This window comes from Mus caroli, chromosome 13 (assembly GCF_900094665.2).
Source record: "Mus caroli chromosome 13, CAROLI_EIJ_v1.1, whole genome shotgun sequence".
Classification (NCBI taxonomy): Eukaryota; Metazoa; Chordata; class Mammalia; order Rodentia; family Muridae; genus Mus; species Mus caroli.
Genome location: NC_034582.1, coordinates 13,093,252 through 13,112,472, shown reverse-complemented (window position 1 = coordinate 13,112,472; position 19,221 = coordinate 13,093,252). Strand labels below are relative to the sequence as shown.

General features: G+C 39.9%; 2 protein-coding genes across 6 annotated transcripts in view; one reads left to right on the top strand and one right to left on the bottom strand.

The window, feature by feature from the left end:
• Nucleotides 1-15,400: 15,400 nt before the first annotated feature.
• Mplkip (M-phase specific PLK1 interacting protein) lies at nt 15,401-17,640 on the bottom strand. Its single transcript, XM_021180554.2, has 2 exons — nt 16,926-17,640; nt 15,401-15,894 (listed from the first exon to the last, which is right to left on the bottom strand). The coding sequence occupies exons 1-2, from the start codon at nt 17,259-17,261 to the stop codon at nt 15,694-15,696; spliced, it is 537 nt and encodes a 178-aa protein (XP_021036213.1). The 5' UTR covers nt 17,262-17,640; the 3' UTR covers nt 15,401-15,693.
• Nucleotides 17,641-17,979: 339 nt separating this feature from the next.
• The window catches only part of Sugct (succinyl-CoA:glutarate-CoA transferase), a 778,692-nt gene continuing 777,450 nt past the window's right edge, over nt 17,980-19,221 (top strand). For all 5 annotated transcript variants that reach the window (XR_003834661.1, XM_021180767.2, XM_029468350.1 and 2 more), the window contains exon 1: nt 17,980-18,121. Coding sequence is in view for 4 of the 5 variants with exons in the window: in XM_021180767.2 (XP_021036426.1) it covers nt 18,028-18,121 (94 nt within the window). In the remaining variant the exon portion in view is untranslated. The remainder of the gene's footprint in view (nt 18,122-19,221) is intronic.

Genomic DNA, 19,221 nt, shown 5'->3' with positions numbered 1-19,221 from the left:
TCTGAAAATTTATATATTCTGCAATTATGTCTGAATGAACATTTAGCATCATGAGGATACACTTAATATCTGTTTTTAAGCATGTTATTAATATCCTCTAGGGGTGTTTTAGGGGTAGATCTATTCTTTCTTGTTCTTTTAAGTTGTGTTTGCCCAGGCTAGTCTTGAACTATAAGCTCTAGTAACCCTCACTTAGCCTCTAGGTGACTGGGACTTCTTGTTTGTCATTTTTTTCCTTGTTCTTATGTTCTTAAATTCCCCATTCTACTTCCATTGTCTCACTACTCATCTACCTATAGTTTATTTTCTAAAGTATTCCACTATTTGGTTCTTGTGTTTATTCAATTTCATATTTCCTACTTTATTGAGTAATTATTCTATTCAACATTGAAAGGGGCATTTTAATGTTTAAAATCACTGATTACTTCTTTGGCTTGATCTTAGTGTTTAAAAAGTATTTTCACTTGTTCTTTTCTAAAACACTGGTGAGATCCCCTGTATTCTTGTTTTCTGTTTCTCTTATATATTTATACTAAGCTGAAATTCGGCACATAAATGTTCTTGGTATCTATTCACCATTTAAACATGAATTACAGATTCTGTTTTAGTATGCCCCTATTACTGGTCTTCTGTTTAGTTTGTGCTGTCTGCCAAGTTGTTTTGAGGCTAGGTCTATATGGGCAGGAATGGTCCTGCACACAGTGATCTTAATGTGTCAAGCCTCCCGTGTGCTGAGATTATTTGTGCCATCATGCCTTGACACTCCACTTTTTTGTGTAACAATTGTGGTTACTGCTTTAAAATATATTTTATTTTTTTTTAACTCTGTGTGACTCTTTGTGAATATGTGTATGTGAATGCAAGTGCCAATGTCTAGAAGAGGGCATCAGATACCTTGGAGCTGGAATCACAAGGTGCTGTGAACAAAGCTTGGAGCCTAAGAGCAGTATGTGCTCAGACTACTGAACTCTTCTCTTTACCATCTTTGTTTTGTTTAAATCTTTTCTGAGATTATTTTCAAATTATATTTTAGTGCCTTCTGTTGACATCAAATTTAAAAATTTTAACAGATTTTTCCAGCTACATTTTCCTTTTTGAAAAGTAATTTTTGTTGGTGCTAAAAACTGAACTTGGCCTTGTGAATGCTAATGAAGTATTCTGTCACTGAGATAAGTTCCCGGCCTACATCTATCTTGAGTGAATGACATAATAAAAAATGTATTGCTTGAGCCTGGAAGTGATGGTGCAGACCTTTAGTCCCAGCATTTGAGAGGCAGAGACAGACAGATCTGAGTCCAAGGCCAGCCTGGTCTACAGTTCGAGTTTCTGGACAGCCAGGACTAAACAAAAAAACCTGACACTATAAACAGACAAAAAATACTGCATAGGATACTATATAAAAAATTAAATATATCCACTTTCATTCTACTTCAACCACATACTTGCTCCCCATTCATTTTGTAGTAAAATTTACAAGTTTTAGAAACAATTTTTAAAAAGATGTTTCTGTTCTTACATACCTTTAGCCATTTCCCGAACAATTCTGCAGCTATATTTGGGGTGGAATATTAAATAAGCTTCTTTAAGGTCAAGAACGGGTTTTGCTATTCATATAACCAACATTTTGTAGCAAGTTTGTAACACAAGGAAGAAAAATGGCAAGGAAGAGGAAAGAGTGGTGTACTGCCAGATAGGACTGTAAGACAAATAGAAGTCAGAGTCAGAACTGTTAGCACTATAGAAAACTTACTGAGTTACCAGAAACATGCAAAAGACCAAGCAACCATGAGTGGGTGAGATCTCTACTAGCAGTTTGCATTCCCAGGGTTGGTAAGGTAGCTCAGTACACAAACACACTTGTCATGAAGCCTGATTTGAGATCTATCTATGGAAGCACAGGAGGGGGAGTGCCAACTCCGACATGGTGTCCTCCTACCCCCACTCGTACACACAAATTAACTTAAACTCCATATAATTTACTGTTACTATGGAAAATAAATAATTACCCATTTCAGTAGGGCAAAACATTAAGACACTAAACAAAAAAAGAATGCATTTTGACCGAGCAATTCCTGTGGACCATTCCTGTACTGAATCATGTATCATTCATTCATTTATAAAGTGAAAAAATACATGTCTCAGTTACAATTCCTGTTGCTGTGATAGTAATCTGACAAAAGCAATTTCAGAAAAGATTCATTTGGGCTTAGAATTTAGGGTGCAGTCCATCATGGCCGGGAAGTCAGGAAGCAGGGACTCAAAATAGCTGGTCACATTTCATCTATGAAGAAAGCAATGTATTCTTGTGTCCAGTAACTACCTCCTTTGTATAATTCTGAGGATTTTTGCATAGGAAATTGTGCCACTGAAGAGGACAGTCTCCCCACCACAAGGAACCCAATCAAGAGAATTCCCCATAGCCATGCCCAGAGGCCCATCCCCCAAGCGATTCTAGATCTCATCAAATTAGCATTTGGTTGTAACCATGATATCATATTAAATATTCATCTGTGAGAGAGATACAGTGATTATAAAGTAGCATAACCCCATTTAACTAGACAGAGTGCCGATCATGCAGAATGCCTTTGATCTGTTGGGGGCACAGGGCAGGCCTTATACAGTGCGTAAAGAACAGATTTGAAAATTCAAAACTATCATTAGTAATTGACTAACACAATGATTAAATACTAGCTTTACCATTTATTAATCTGTATATAGCCTTAGGCAGTTTATTGCGACTGTATTTCTTAAAATTTTATTAGGAAAATGGCTGCAAAGTCTTTATTTTGTCCTGGGGACTAAGTTTGTTATAGTGTCTACTGTAAAGTGACTTTTTTTTGATGCCCTTCAGAAAAAGGATCTGTATATTAGAGTGGGGAAGGAATCTTGTTTCTTGTTGATAATTTTTATTTTAATTAAAACATTTTTAGAAGATGTAGTTAATATTTATAATAATATTCATTATTGAGGCTTTCTTTAGAGTTTAAATCTTTGAGATACTTTCCAAGTTCTATCATATTCTGAAAGAGATCAATGGAGAACACTATAGTGAATGTAGCCTGTGAATTTTCTGTCATTTCAACACTAGTTTTTACCTTTAATTTTTCATAATTTTCTCCTTGCTTTAGACTGGGAGAGCTAGTTAGCTAGTTCTGTATTTGCTGGGAGGAAACAGTATAAATCCTCCAGTATTAGAACCTTTTTTGCTACAGTGGTTTTCTCAGGCTGTTTGCATTTTTTCCTCCCTGAAGACTACCAATCATAAGTTGGTTTTATTTCTATATAATTAAGAATTTTAACATATTCACCAGCAGCAGGTCTTGTTCTTGCCCAGTCAGTTCCCCTGAAATGAGTACCACCACTAACTTCTAACTTCTTAGGTTGCACTATTTGTTTGATTTATAATAATAGAGCTAGATTGTGCTTTCTCAATACCTTCGATAAATTGGATTAAAAATATACACAGGTGGGCTGGAGAGATGGCTCAGTAGTTTAGAGCACTGACTACTCTTCCAAAGGTTCTGAGTTCAATTCCCAGCAACCACATGGTAGCTCACAACCATTTGTAATGAGATGTAATGTGCTCTTCTGGTGTGTCTGATGTCACCTACAGTGTTCTCATATAATATTTTTTTACATACATACATATACACACACTCATATTCATTCACAGGTAAAAACTTTCAGAAAAAAAATCTAAGTCCTATCTGTTAAAATGTCAGAATATGAAACAAATCTTTGCAATGCAGGCTGAGAATGCTGTTTATAAATTCTAATAGTTTTATATTCTTAGAGATCGAAGAAAGAAGAAACATGTCCCACCTTTTGTATCCTTGTACACCTGACACAAAAGTCTGGCATGGGATTTGCAAGCCAGTGTCTCACATGTGCACTGGAAATAAAGACCACAGAATCCAAAGCTTTAAAAGAAACAAAAAACTCCAAGTGAGCTGATTGTTTGAAGGATAGAATCTGAATGCCACTGCCCCTTTCCGTGTGGTGTGTCTGAACAGAATAGTACAAAACAGTTCTTCATAGTTCATCTTTGTAACCTCCTAGTTACTTTGATCTTTATTAAGATCTGGTTTTTAGGTGATGGGAAACTAGCTTGGATAAGAACAAATTATTCATAGTCCTTTAATTTTAAGAGAAGCCCGATGTTAACTTTATCCCAGTTGTATCACCTCTGTCTCCCACTTTGAGGACAATTCCTGATTCATTCTTTTTACCCTCCCCAACGCATCCAGAGGCTTCCCTTCATCTTCTCTTACTGTTTTCTCATTCAGTCACCTTTTATGTAGTCTTTCAAAATATACATGATCTTCTTTTCTCCTCTCTCTCTCTCTCTCTCTCTCTCTCTCTCTCTCTCTNTCTCTCTCTCTCTCTCTCTCTCTCTCTCTCTCTCTCTCTCTCTCTCTCTCTCTCCTCATGTAGCCAGGCTGCCCTTGAATTCATGATGTATCTGAGTACAACCTTAGACTTTTATTCTCCTGCCTCCACTTCCTGAGTACAGGGAGTAGATTCTTACCAAGGGTTTTCTTTTTCCTTCATTTATGTCAAGTAGTTTACCAACTGAGTGATGCTGTTTCCCCCAGCTAAATAATCTAGCTTTTTAAACATGGAAAATTTCCACTTGGAGTGTAGGTAACAGACAGAAAAGACTTCTGCTTCTAGCCAGGTCACCTTCAAAAGGAGACAGTTGTGGATATCAAGAAATAGCCAATTTATTCTGGCATTTCAACTTTTCCCCTTCACTTCCCTTAATATTGACTTTGTATAGGAATAGGGCTAGTAGCTTAATGTGTAAGGTAGCAATGTGGCCAAACACACTCACTCCACGTTCATTCTGCAAACTTCATGCTTGAGTTTGCTATCTCACCTCAACCAAATTCTCTATCAGGTCAGCATGTTTGGGGTTGCAAACACCAGAAAATTTAGCTAAAAATTATGCAAGAATCTCTCCTATTGCTAGAGATCAGGCTACAGATATGGTCCATCAGGACTACTGCTTTGTAGTTATTTTGGTTCAGTTCTTTTTGTAATGCTCCAACCCAGCATAGTAGCAGTTCTATCAGAACAAAGCCCTTCTAGAGCAAGAATTATCCAGAAAGGGGCTATTTACATACCACCAAAACAACTGATGAAAGCAGGAATGTTATTTCCATAACTTGAGCTAAAGTAATAATGAAAGATTACCTGTAATAATCACTAAAGCTATCACTAAAGGAAAAAAAGGACTAGAAAAACTGAGACCCATGGGACATTCTAAACAGCTCCAATCACACAGGTGGATCGGCTAAAATCACTATCCTCACCTGAGAAAGCAAGCCTAAACATCCATCTGAGGGGTGCTCCTGTGGACAGTTCACTGCAAAAATTAAACTGGAATAAAGTACAAATGGGGAATTGGCAGATCCCAATACCCATGTCCATCTAACAGGCTACTAGAAGACAAATAGTCAACAAAAATTTCTCAGAGTGCTGCACCTTCCAGTGAACATGTCCACAGAAAGCCAAGCAACACACACATGATAAAAGTTACGTACTTACAGTCCATCAGAATTTCAGAGTTGTAAAGTATTTTTAAAAGATTGAGTGTTTTGTCTGCATGCATCTGCACCATGTGTGTGAATGGTGCTTGATTAGTGCAGGTGGTAGCACTGGATTTCCTGGGACTGAGCTTAAGAGATGGTGTTAGCTGCTACATGGATGCTAGGAATCAAACTTGACTCCTCTGGAAGCCAACCAGTGCTCCTAACTGCTGAGCTATCTCCAGCCCCAGTTTCACATTTAAAGGTCTCCTCCCCCCCCCCCCAATGATTGTTTACAAAAAAAATCAGACTCCATGTTGATACTGGAAGCTAAAATATTTTTTTTCTGCAAAATCTAAGAAAATTACCTTTTTTTTTTTTGCCTTAATGTGTTCAAGTGTTTGGGTTTGAGGAATCAGCTATCTTTTCTTTAAGTGTTCCCTTGTACTTCTGCTTTGGTCTAATCTTCCCTGAGTATACCAACTACTTTTAGCCTTCTCGATTGAGGGCAGTTTCCCAGCCTGTGTAAATATGGAACCTTTAGTCTTAAGTATGTGTTTGGAATTCTTTCACCTTCAGATCATTCTTGACTCATCAAACTATATTAACTCACTCCTTGCTACAGTCACTTCCTGATTCATTCTTTTTACCCTCCCCAACGCACTCAGAGGCTTCCCTTCATCTTCTTATTGTTTTCTCATTCAGTCACCTTTTGTAGTCTTTCAAAATCTTAATAAGTGTTGCTGAACGATTTCTGTAGATGGCTCAGCAGCTAAGAGCACTGGCTGTCTTCCAGAGTCGTCAAGTCTGATGCTCACCCACGTACTGGCTCAGAACCATCTATAACTATGGTTCCAGGGGATCTGATGACTTCTGGCCTCCAAGGATACCAGGCAAATGTGATATACAGACACACATCCAGGATAAACATGTACCACACTTAAACCAGGACTACTATAATTACATACTTCTTGCTCACTGTTCAGCTATTCCTATGTTTAACCCAAAAGCTCTTGTCAATATCCAGCAGATAGACCAGGAGGTCATTGGGTCTCTTTGTTTCGTCTTCCAATGTTGCCAATGAGTAACTCTATTCTTTACCATCACATATCCTTTTATTTGACATACTAGATACAGGGGTAGCTGTATGGAGTCTCTAGAGCTTAGGCTTCACCCTGAAGATTCTGGAAACAGACTCTACTGCCTTTTTAAGATTAATGCCTCCAATCCCTAAGTACTTCCAGTTGTTTCCTTAGATACTCTAGACAAAGCTTAGATTCAGAACCCCCAAATATTGTTTCTGTGCCTGCATTTATTGTTGGGGAAATGCTGAAGGATGCCAACTAGTTTCTCCTCATAAACATCAACCTCCTAGATCCTAAAGTTGCCAATGACTGTGTGTACAGTAGTTAATAAATTCTAAAACATGCACAGTTTTTGTATTTGTTGCTAGGGTTGCTAGGTAGAAAAACCAAAATTTGGCCTAACAGCAGATAATTTTCTCACAGTTCTGGCGGCTGGAAGTCCAGGACTAAGTCAGCAAGAATGGTTTCTTCTGAGGCTAGTCTCATTATGAGAGGGGACCATAGCCTATATTGTAAAAGTACATTTGGGGGGCTGGTGAGATGGCTCAGTGGGTAAGAGCACCCGACTGCTCTTCTGAAGGTCCAGAGTTCAAATCCCAGCAACCACATGGTGGCTCACAACCATCCGTAACGAGATCTGGCGCCCTCTTCTGGAGTGTCTGAAGACAGCTACAGTGTACTGACATATAATAAATAAATAAATCTTAAAAAAAAAAGTACATTTGGATTTTATACTGTAGACAGTCATCTGCATATACACCATCTGAAGTACTTAGAGTCTTAGAAAAATCCCAGCTTGTCAAAAAACCTTCCTCTAGCTCAATTCTCTCTTCTGTAGCACTATTTGTTCCTCAATGAAAGTTCTACAAGAGTGAGCAGCTTTTTATATTGTGCCCTTTATCAAGAACTGAACCTGGTATACCTTCTTCTCTATTTAATGAGCAAACAGTAACCTGTGTATACAGATGTTAAAAGACAAGTGCAAGATGGGAAATACGTCCTTGGATATCAAATTAGCATAAAACCAGAATAAAACTGCACAGAATTAATCAAAGAAATCCAATATACTTTATAAGAACAAGATGTAGGTTGTCAAGGACACATTCACCTAGAAGAAAAGTAGTTAATAAAAGTGCCATATAGCCCACTTCAGATCTAGTCATATGACCAACACATAGACAGACTAGCTGATCAGAAAATTCACTTTTCAGCTGGGTGCTGGTGGCGCACACCTTTAATTCCAGCACTTGGAAGTCAGAGGCAGGCAGATTTTAGAGTTTGAGGCCAGCCTGGTCTACAAAGTGAGTTCCAGGACAGCCAGGGCTACACAGAGAAACCCTGTCTCAGAAAAAAGAAAAAAAAAAAAAAAAAGAAAATTCATTTTTCAATTTGGGTAGTCAGTATGCAGTTCAAACAGTATTATTCTAATCTTACTATCTTAATGGAATTTTTTTTTTTTACTTTCAAAATTTATTTATTTATTTATTTATTTATTTATTTATTTATTTAGGTTTTTCGAGACAGGGTTTTTCTATATAGCCCTGGTTGTCCTGGAACTCACTTTGTAGACCAGGCTGGCCTCGAACTCAGAAATCCGCCTGCCTCTGCCTCCCAAGTGCTGGGATTAAAGGCGTACGCCACCACGCCCGGCTCTACTTTCAAAATTTAATGATTCTTTTCTATCACTGTATAGTGGTGTTGGTAGAACTAGTTAGATATATCTTAATAATAGTGGCTCATGGAGAGCTGTTTATTTAGACCTGAAAAAAACAAATCATATAGAGGCTTTTGGATTCCAGTTTCAATTTGTCTCCCTAAGGAATCTCAGTATGTACCTTTAAGGCCTGGGGGTACTCGATGGTAAGTGCAATTTTAGACTGGGATAGAAAAAGATTATAAACCTCATTATTATTTAAGTATAAGACAGGAAGGAGAGATGCAGAGGTGAAAGTGAGATGGGAGAACTAGGGCCACAAAACAGATGTCAAGGTCAGGACACCTTGAAGACAATTTGTACAACTGGTTCTTTCTTTACCTTCGATGGTTGTGGGATCAAACTCAGGTTATCAGACTTGTGCATAGCGTATTTACCCAGTGAACACTGAAAACAATCTAATGTGTTTAGTGCCCTTGCTTTGACAAGTACCTCTGTACTATCTTTGCAACTCCTCTGCAAATGTTACAAAGTAGAGGGTATGTATAAAAAACATGCCTATGAAACAGTTTTTCATCTGTAGCACTATCTTTCCTCAGCTTCCTGCGAAACCACATGGCTCACTAAACTTAAATGACTCTGTGGTGCAGAATAATGCCCCTGCACTTCTGCTACTTTGGAGGCTATAGGAACCTGGTCAAACCTAGGTTTGACTCACTGAGCAATATCACAGTTTGTTAGTTACAGATTAGAGAATGCACATTTGACACAGCCAGCAAGATGCAAAACTAAGGAACCTGAATCTCTCCTTCCCATTAGGTTGCTGAGGGAAGTCTTATCAGTATTACTGTCTTCAGGAGGGAAGAGTCTTTTGGAAAACAAGATCAAGCAGGAGAGCTTACAACCGCCACCGCAAGAGAAACAGGGAGTTGATAACATCACCTGGGCCCTGGACTTATAGTGGATGTTTGGTATTTAAGTAAAAAACTAAACTGGACTTTTCTGAATGTTACAACCTGAAGAATTCTGAACAGTACACAAATTTATACAGTGTAAAACTATGCATATAAAATCTGTGGAATTATTTAATCTGAAATAGAATAGAGTTACAGCAGCTATTGGCACAATCACATTTCTGTATTTCCCATTTATTTGGCCATCCACTGAGGCATCTTGCTGAACCATTTTTCTGAACTGTTTATTAGGAATACAACTTCTATAATCAAAAACAGCAAACGTGGCTGGAGAGATGGCTTAGCAGTTCTGAACAGTAGCTGCTCTTCCAGGGGACAATTGACAGCATCAACACAGTGGCCCACAACTCTTATTCCAGGGAATCCAATGCTCTCTTCCGGCTTCAGCTGGCACTACACAATGGCCAGCATGTCATTGGTATTTTCTTTTTGACATTGTAATAGGTATATAATGGTACACTGTTGTTTTGAAAGTGTCTTCTCCTGGTCCATGGCTTGACCTCCAATTCTGTTTGATTGAGACTGCTTATGTAGCCCTGGTTGGAAATTGACATGTAGAGCAGAGTGGCCTCAAACTCACAAAGATCATCCTCCTGCCTCTGCCTTTAGAGGCGTGTATTACTATCTCCAACTGTCTTAATTTCCTTAAGCATCTTTCACTGAGCAGACTCTTATTTTTCCTTTTGTTCATTTTGGGTTTTTTGAGACAAGGTTTCTCTGTATGTAGCTTTGTCTATCCTGGAACTCACTCTGTAGACAAGGTTGGCCCTTAAACTCATAGAAATCCGCCTGCTTCTGCCTCTTGAGTGCTGGGATTAAGGGCATGTGTCACCACCACCCAGATGAAGCAGATATTTCTGTGAGGTCCAACTTCCAATTCTCTTTTATGAATCAGGCTTTGGTGTTTTATTTTAAAGTCAACACCAATCCAAAGGTCAACCAAATTTTTCCTCCTCTTACTTCTTCTTGTAAACAGTAACAGGTAGACTGGAGAGAAAAACTTACTTTTGACAATCTCTTACATGGTATACTATATCTTGGTTTTTATCCATCCCCTGCTAGCTCCCAGGAGTTGCCCCCATCTCTTATCTTCATGTCTCTTAAAAGTTGCTTTTCTTTTAATTCACTAAGTCCAATTATGCATACTTGTGTGAAGTCTCACACTGAGATTTGGGGAACCTACTAAACCCTGCCCCTCAAAAAAGTGACTTTTCAAAGTTTTGTATTTTGTATCCTTCATTATCATTATCTATAATTTAACTCCCTCATTAGTCATCAACTGTCATTAGCCCCTCAGCTAAGTGAAGTACCCAGAGCCCTCTCCACTCTCCCCCAGGTGGAATTTAAAGTGCATGGGTGTTTTGCCTGTTCACACACACACACACACACACACACACACACACACACACACACAGAGTGAATGAAGTGCTGGTGGAGGCCAGCAGAGGGCTTAGGGTCCCATGGGGTTGGAAAAACATCTGGTTATAAGCCACATAGCTGCTGGGAAAAGAATCCCAGCGATGGCATGGAAGAGCAATCAGTGTTCTTCCAGTGGGCCTTCTCTCCAGCTTCAATGCTATAACTTTATTCTTTATCTTACACTGGTGTCCACACTGTGATAAAATTCATGCATGCAGCAGCTATGGCATGTCCAGAGATGAGTGTCTCACACTCTCCTTCCGTTCTGATTTTAAATTCTTTCTCCCCCATTTTCCTCAGTGTTCTCGAGCCTTGGGAACTTGGTTGATACTACACATATTCTATCTATAGCTGAGAAGCAGTCACAGTCCCTTATTCTCAGCACTTGAAGAGCTAATGGATCTCTACATTAACTTCTACTCTGTAATAAGAAGCTTCTCTGACCATAGTTAAAAATAGCACGTATCTGTTGGTATCAGAAGCTGGGCGAATAAGCAGAACTTGGGGTAGAATGCTTAAGATCTCTGGTTTTCTTTTAAGACTTGCTGAACTTGCCTGCATGAGTGTACGATCCGATAAAGCAGTGTTTTTCTACATGTGGGTTGCAACCACTTTGGGAGGATCAACTGACCCTTTCTTTCATGGGAACTATATATCAGCCATCTTGTATATCAGATATTTACAATTCATAACTAGCAAACTTACAGTTATAAAGTAGTAATGAAATAATTTTATGTGTGTGTGTGTGTTGTCACCACAACATGAGAAACTGTATTCAAGGTTTACAGCATTAGGAAGGTTGAGAGCCACTACTCTACAATTCCAGGATTGTGGGTTGCTATATACATGCTGGGAATGAAGCCCACATCTGTGAGAACAGTCAGTGCTCATAACTGCTGAGCCATCTCTCCAGCCCCTCATATTCTGTTAGCCCCTTTTGTAGGCTCATGTTCTGTTGAACTCAATATTTTAAGTCTTTTGATTTCACAATTAAATTTCAGATTCAATGAGGCCATTGAATGTGGTGGCTTGAGCAAGTGACGGCTGCCTTCAAGCCAGATAATCCGAGTTGGAACCCACATAGGAGAGAATCAAGTCCCCCAAGTTGTCCTCTGACCTCTACATTTGTACCATGGCACAATAAGTATCCTTGATTTTAAAAGTTAGAATCCATTTATCCAACTTGCTAGGAATAGTAAAAATATGAAACTGGTCTGTCTCGGTTTTTACCAAATGAAGAATGGCTAAAGAAGCTGTGACATATACACACTAGCAAGTTATTTATTCAGTCACAAAACCCCATGAAATCCTGTGATTTGTGGCAAAATGGGTGAGCCTGGATAGCTTTTTGGTTTTTTTGGATGGAGTCTTATTATGTAGCTCCAGCTGTCCTAGAACTATGTAGCCCAAGCTGGCCTCAAACTTCGAGATCCAACTGTCTCTGCTTTCCAGGTGCTGGGATTCCAAGCATGTACCACCATGCCCAATCTTTTGAATGCCATTAAGTAGTGAAACAAGGAAAGCATAAATACTGTATTCTCATTTAGATGTAGAATTTTAAAAGGGTCATCACAGCTGGGAAGGACATCTAGGAGACAAATGGGGTAAAGATGGCTAACAAAACAGACATGGGGCTGGGTAGGAAGAGTAACTTTTGTGTTCTATAAAAGCACAGTAGGGGGACTATGGCTGTTAACATTGAAAACTAGTGTTTAAAATAAGGGACAAAAAAAAAAAAAAAAGACAAACATCATTAAACCAACACTCCCATCTCCTTTACTTGACAAAACATCTGAATTCTGAACATTTCCATATGCAATGTAACAGCTGGAATGAACACATTTTACTCATAGTAAAAAAAAAAAAAAAAACTGTCATACTCCTTTAACCAAGACAGTAAGAAATGTTTGATAAAGTTCAAAAAGATTCACTCTCTTGATAGGGAAGTAGCAAAATATTCTGCAAGAATATATGGGACTTGAAATATTGTTGGGTTCATTTTTGGAAAACAAATCTTGCTGTTTCTTTTGTAAAATGTGATAAAGATTAATAAGGAAATTGCTGTTATTCCCTTGATCATGGGCATCTTAAGTTCATTTAATTCTGTAGGGTTTTGGGAATTAAGGATCTGAATTTGGATTTTTGTAAATTATCATGCCTACCTATCCCTTGGAACGTTAATTACCTCCAAAGAATTCATAATCTCATTTGGAGACAATGCTAATATATAGACTATACTCTTGTTTAAAACCCATTTATGAGATGTAAAGCTTTATACATTTTTCTAAAAAGTTATTCAGCTTTTCTTTCTTGTTTTTGTTTTACTAAGGGTCTCACTATGTAGCTCTTGCTGTCCCGGACGTCACTAGATAGACCAGGCTGACCTCAAATTTACAAATTCACCTGACATCTGAAGGGTTGGGATTAAAGGTGTGCACCATTAAGCTCAGCTTAAGAACCCTTCTTAAAAATATACAGTGTGGTGGCACACTCCCAGCACTATGGAGGCAAAGGCAGGCAGATCTCTTTTGAGTTCACAGCTGGCCTGATCTACATCGTGAGTTTCAGGTAAACCAGGGTTACATAGCTTATCTCAATGCAAAAACTAAGCAAAACTCCATCAAGAACCTAATTCTGAATACATGACTAATAGTGTATGCAGTTTTGCTGAGGACAAAGTTTTTTTCTTAAAAAGTCAGAGGTTAGATAGACCCCTGAAAGTAGATGTTAACAGAATTTAAAAATGAAACATTAGGTTGTATTTGAATGTCTTCCAAACATGGTACAAATGCAACACATGAAACCTTCCCTAACTTCATTATTTCTGCAGTCTTGCTAAATTGCCCAGGCTGGCTCAACCTTATAATCAAGTCAGCTCAGCTTCTGGAGTAGCTGGGATTACAACCATGTAAAATTGTGTCTGGCTTTAATTTTTCATTTTTGCTAATAACATACTTTCTAAGAGACTGCTTAGTAATTGTTTTCAAGTGTTATTTTTTATTTATGAATTTCAATAAGTATCAAATATAAAATATATGGAAAAAAAACTCCAAGATGTTGAGTATGGATGTTTTCTTTCAAATAGCCACATTACATCCCTCTACTGACCCCTTTACACATGAGACTAGGCAGAGTAATAACAGTTACAACCAGAATTTATGTATTGATTAAACATTTACTTAGTGCCCATTATTTTATAGGCAGTATTCTAAAAACTCAGAATATAGGGTTAAATAAAGACAAGTACTATGAATTTCCTCATTTTACATGATAAAACTGGGATATCTAGCTAAAAACTAGTATAAAAGTTTCAAAGCTCTGGCTCCAGTGGAGGTTTTATTTACATAAAATCCTTCCAGTGGGTCCCCACCCCAGTAACAAATAGTTACGGCTTACCTAGGTGGAATGGCCATTTCACTTTCCTTTTTAAACAGACTGTACTGTTCAAGACTTGACTTTAAATAACTCAGGAATACTCCTGCAAGTTTTAGCTCTATTAATACAGGTATATATACACAGCATCCCTTTCCTTCTACTCCAGCCAGGCAAAGTAAGCTAAAGTTCATAGAACCCTTTCTCAGATTAGAAGTGTGTCCATACAACAAGATGAACTACCCAGTACCCCCAGAGCTCATGTCTCTAGCTGCATATATAGCAGAAGATGGCCTAGTCGGCCATCACTGGGAAGAGAGGCCCCTTGGTCTTGCAAACTTTATATGCCCCAGTACAGGGGAATGCCATGGCCAAGAAGCTCGAGTGAGTGGGTAGGGGAGCAGGGCATGGAGTGGGGGGTATAGGGAACTTTCAGGATAGCATTTGAAATGTATATAAAGAAAGTATCTAATAAAAAAAATAAATTAAAAAAAAAAAAGAAAAAAAAATGTGTCTATGAGTCAAGATAATTAGGCCTTACTGTCTCAGACACAGTAAACTTGCTTTATCATTTGTCTTTTTTGGGTTGATGGAATCAAATATGTATTTATTGTCTTTGTCATAGAAGTCATTTGAGATTACTATTAGTCATTTGTTGTGGTATGGATATGAAGTGTCTCCCCAAATGGGTCATGTGTTGAAGGCTTTTCTGGTCACAGGGAAGTGATTAGATTGTTAGGGTATTTACTTCCTAAGTGGACTAATACCTTAATGGGTCACATGATATTATTACTGGGAGGTAGAGACAGGCGAACTCTAGAAAGGCTCCTCTTGTCCCTGGCCTCCTGTCTTTCTGCAGCTTGGTGCGAAAGGTGAACAGCTTTTGCCATATCCACAGACATATTTTGACTCACCTCATGACCAACTAATAGATCCAGCTGAACTTCCACCGGAACTTTAGAAACAATGAGCCAAAATTCCTCCTTGGTTTTCCTTTGGCTTTTTATCACAATGAAAATCAACATACCACCTTCTTTTGCTTCAAGAGAAAGTAAGCCTACAATGCTCCAAATATAGAGAAATTTGGGTAGAGCACAGAACTACATATATATAGTTTATCCTGGCCTTTTGTGGTTAAAGAAGTATATATCATATTAAGTGACTTCCAGTGATTTTAAGTTTCAATATCTTAACAAAAATACAAAAAAATGGATGTAGAACTATTTTCTATTAATAAATATATAGAAAACTGTCTAAGATAGCTTACCATTTCATTAAAAAATAGTTTGCAAAACATTTACCCTCAAATTCTAAGTGATTACTGAAGCATTGTTTTAGCAATTCTACATATTCACAAAATCACAATTAGGAAGACAAAAAACGTTTTATTTTAAAACATTGAAAAAAACCAAATGTCTGTTATATTGGAAATGTTAAATATGAAAACTGTGTTCTATGATACACACTCCCAGATAGCTAAATACTGTAAATTGTCCTATCATTTTCGCTGATATCAACACTTGATAAAGTTGGAGATAGACCAAAGGTCTGCTAATCATTATTCAAAGTCATCATCTTTGGGTTCAACTCTTACACAAGTAAAAGTTCTGTCCAGGATGTTCCTGACACATGAGGCTTCCAGGTGAATGTCAGACCTATTAAGAAAAGTATCGTCCTTTTTTGCCTGTGAAGGTTTGCGTATTGCTGTACTGTTGGCTTATATCCACTACAGACACTGGGTCTAGGCCAGCCCAAGGGTCTTCAAGCATTGAAGGCTTAAAATAACTTTCCAACTCATTAGACATTCTTTTTTCTCTACCACGCCCTGATCCAAATGGTGTAGATGTCCTTGGAGAACCCTTTAGGAAAAAAATCATCAGTTAAAAATAAAAACATCTAATAAGAGATAACTGGTACTTTCTCCTTTAGTTTAATATTAGTGGGGAATCACATTAAAAGTTGACAATTGAAACCCAATATATTCAGATGCAAATTTCTTTAATCTAGTGCTTCTTAAAATTACTAAAACCAATTGTATATTTCTTTTAAAAATGTCTGCTATCATCGTAAAACCTTTCAGTTTCTAATGTGATAACCAACCCTGCAGCTATTAAATACAAATAAACCCAGTACAAGCAGTGATTCACTGTATTCACTTCTTGGAAACTTACTTTTTAACCTGATAGGCTTCAAATTTCTAGAACTTTTATATTGCATGAAATTTTTCTATTCTTATTAACTCCAACTCATAAGGGATTCATATGGGTGAGCATATTCAATTTTGCAAAACAACCGAGATTCAAGTTGTTAGCAAAAGGGCTACTTCCTGTCTTGTATTCACTCCTGGAGAAGAGGGGAAGTTTCCTCAATTCCAAATTTTCTATTTTTCCTTCAAGAGAACTTGGAGTAGGTATAAATATGGCTCGAAAAACAATGATAATTGTTTCTTTAAAAAAAGCAAGAATGCAAAAACAAGGGAGGGACATCTGTAGGAAAATGGCAGTAGAGTACAGTCTAGAGGTGCCATATTACACAATAGGGAATCATTTACTGTCCTTCCCCTAGGAATCCAGGACAATTCACTGAAATAAATGACAAAAAAACAAAACCAAATAAAACCCTCTGGGGGTGGGTGGGAGAAGAAATGGAGGATTAACTAAGTTTGTATACGAATGTGGTATGCTGGCGAAGAGCACAATTTCTGAGGACAGAGAACTAGAGCTCCGCCACTTATGGTAGTCTTAGATAATTTCTTTACGCCTCAGGTTACTCATCTGCAAAACTGGGCCAACGTATTACCGGAGGATTAAATAATCCAAGGAAAGGGAATGTTTCGTATCACGCCTGCCATCACAGGAAGAGTTCGGCAAACGCTAGCTATTGTCTTTACCTGGGGGTAGGTCTGCTGCTGCCCTGGGGAGTAGCCGAACTGATGCTGGGACCCCGCGGGGGACCTGGAGTAGGAGCCTGGGTAGCCGCCCGGGGACGGAGACCCGAAGCGGGCCCCCGAGAAGTTGCCGCCGTGCCGCGGAGACTGGCTGCTCCCGTACGGCCTAGCCCGGGGCCCGCAGGGCGGAGTGTGGTGCGGACTCCCGTACCCGTCCCGCGGGGAGGGCGGCCGCGGCCCACCGCCCAGGGCACCCCGGAAGTTATTTCCGCCACCCCAACCTCCTATCCCCGGGCTGGGGTACGGAGGAGTTGGGGGTCGAAAATTCGGTCGATGCATATCAGGAAACGAAGCCGCAGAGCTCACACGCCGAACGCCTCACCGGAACCTCAGCGATCAACCGCCAGAAGGAAACTAGTATTCCTCTATTTATACAGCCTTCCGGCTCCCAGCGGGCTACCGCACCTTAGTTCCGGCTGCACAAAGGTTCCTACCTCACCAAGTTTCTGCAAGAGGGCAGGTAAACAGGTCACTCAATGGAAGAATGGTGGGCGTGTCTGAAAGGAGGAAAGCCTGTAAAGGGGAAACTAAATCTCTGGCCGCAGTACGAGCACAGTCATCAAAGGTCTTCCCTGAGACCCCCCAGTACACGAAGACGGAAGCGGAAGAGAGGAAACCGGTCATCAGGCCTTCCTTATTGGCTGTGAGGGTGGGAGAGGGGCGACGGGTTCCGAAGAGGGCGGATCAGAGGGGTAGGGCCATCCGTTCTGGAGGCTTCCGGGAAGCAAGGAGTGAAGCGTCAGCCGGATTCGGGGGCGGGGCCATGAGCCAAGAGGGCGGGACCGAAGGGTGTGAAGCGAGCAGACTCAGTTGAACAGGATCGTCCAAGGGGGCGGGGCCGAGTGAGACTGAGGCGGAGGCCTGGGCAGAAGCGGAGGGCGTGGTGGGCGGGAATGAGCGACCAGAGGGAGGGTCTTTGCGGAGGGGCGGGGCTGGCGGCGGGGCCTGGCTGGCTGAGGGGGCGGGGCTGAGGGGGCCGGGCAGGCTGAGGGGCCTAAGGTCAAGGAGGGAGGTCTCGGGGCGCTCTCGCTGGGGTTGAGGGGCGATGCTGTGGATGCTGGCCAGGGCGGTGGCTTTTCGGAGACCCGGCCGAGGCCTGGCCGGCGGGAGGGGGCTGTGGACCGGCCGCCCGCAGTCAGGTACCTACTGACACCGAGCGCTCAGGCTCCCTGAGGGGAGCGCTCGCGCCTCGGGGGCTCCTGTCGCAGGGCTCACGGCCATGGTCGTGCCCTGCTTCTCTTCTCCACCCCTGGCTTCTAATCCCCCAAGGTTTGCTAACTTAGGAAACAGCACCTTCCGCCAAAAGCTGAGTTTTAGAAAGCATACTGCTGCCTTGAAAACTTAAGCGAGCCTGTAGTGATTAGTGCTGGACTTGAGCCCAGCGTTTATGTTCTTGTAAAATGGAAGTTGACGAGGTTAGGAAGTAGAAACAGAAATTTAAAGGAAAAAAAAAAAACCCACGAAAATATACCCCAAACTTAAAAATCTTGTAATTATTAAGAAACGGGATAATTTAAAAATGCTATCTTCTGCATAAGATACCTGTCTCAGATATTCCTGTAGAAGAGCTTTGTGGCCTTTCTCTAACTCCTTCAGATACTGAAATCAACTTGGAATTTTAGGACTCATTACATTAGAGCGTGGATATGTGAGGGGGTTAACTTTTTTTGTGTGTATGAATGTATTGTTTGCGTGTGTGCACATGCACCACTTAACGTGCCTGATGCCTTTGGAGATCAAAAAAGAATCAGATTTCCTGGAGCTGGAGAAAATTGTGGTGGTGTGCCACCTTGTGAGTGCTGGGAGCTGAACCAAATCCTCTTGAAAGAGCAGTAAGTGCTCTTACCCACTGAGTTATCTCTTCAGCACCTGGCCTAAGGTTTTCATTCATCCATAGCATCTTTCTGAAGCATTTTGGCCTTCAGTCTCTGACATGTTCAGTGACATAACTGAAGAGTATCTTCTCAGCTTTATTCTTTATTAATGGAGACATAAACACAAGGGCTTATTTGGGGGGGGGGGATGAGGTTGTTTAATTTTTTTCATGCCCCTGCTATATTCTTGAATAATTCAGTTCGACTTTTTTTTTGTTTTGCTTCATTTTGTTGTTTTTGTTTTTTGTTTGTTTGTTTTTTGAGACAAGGTTTTAATACATAACCCAGGCTCGACCACATTTCTTATTTCTGAAGACAAATTGTATAATCATAGAAGGATAATGTCACCATCAGGATGTAGTGAT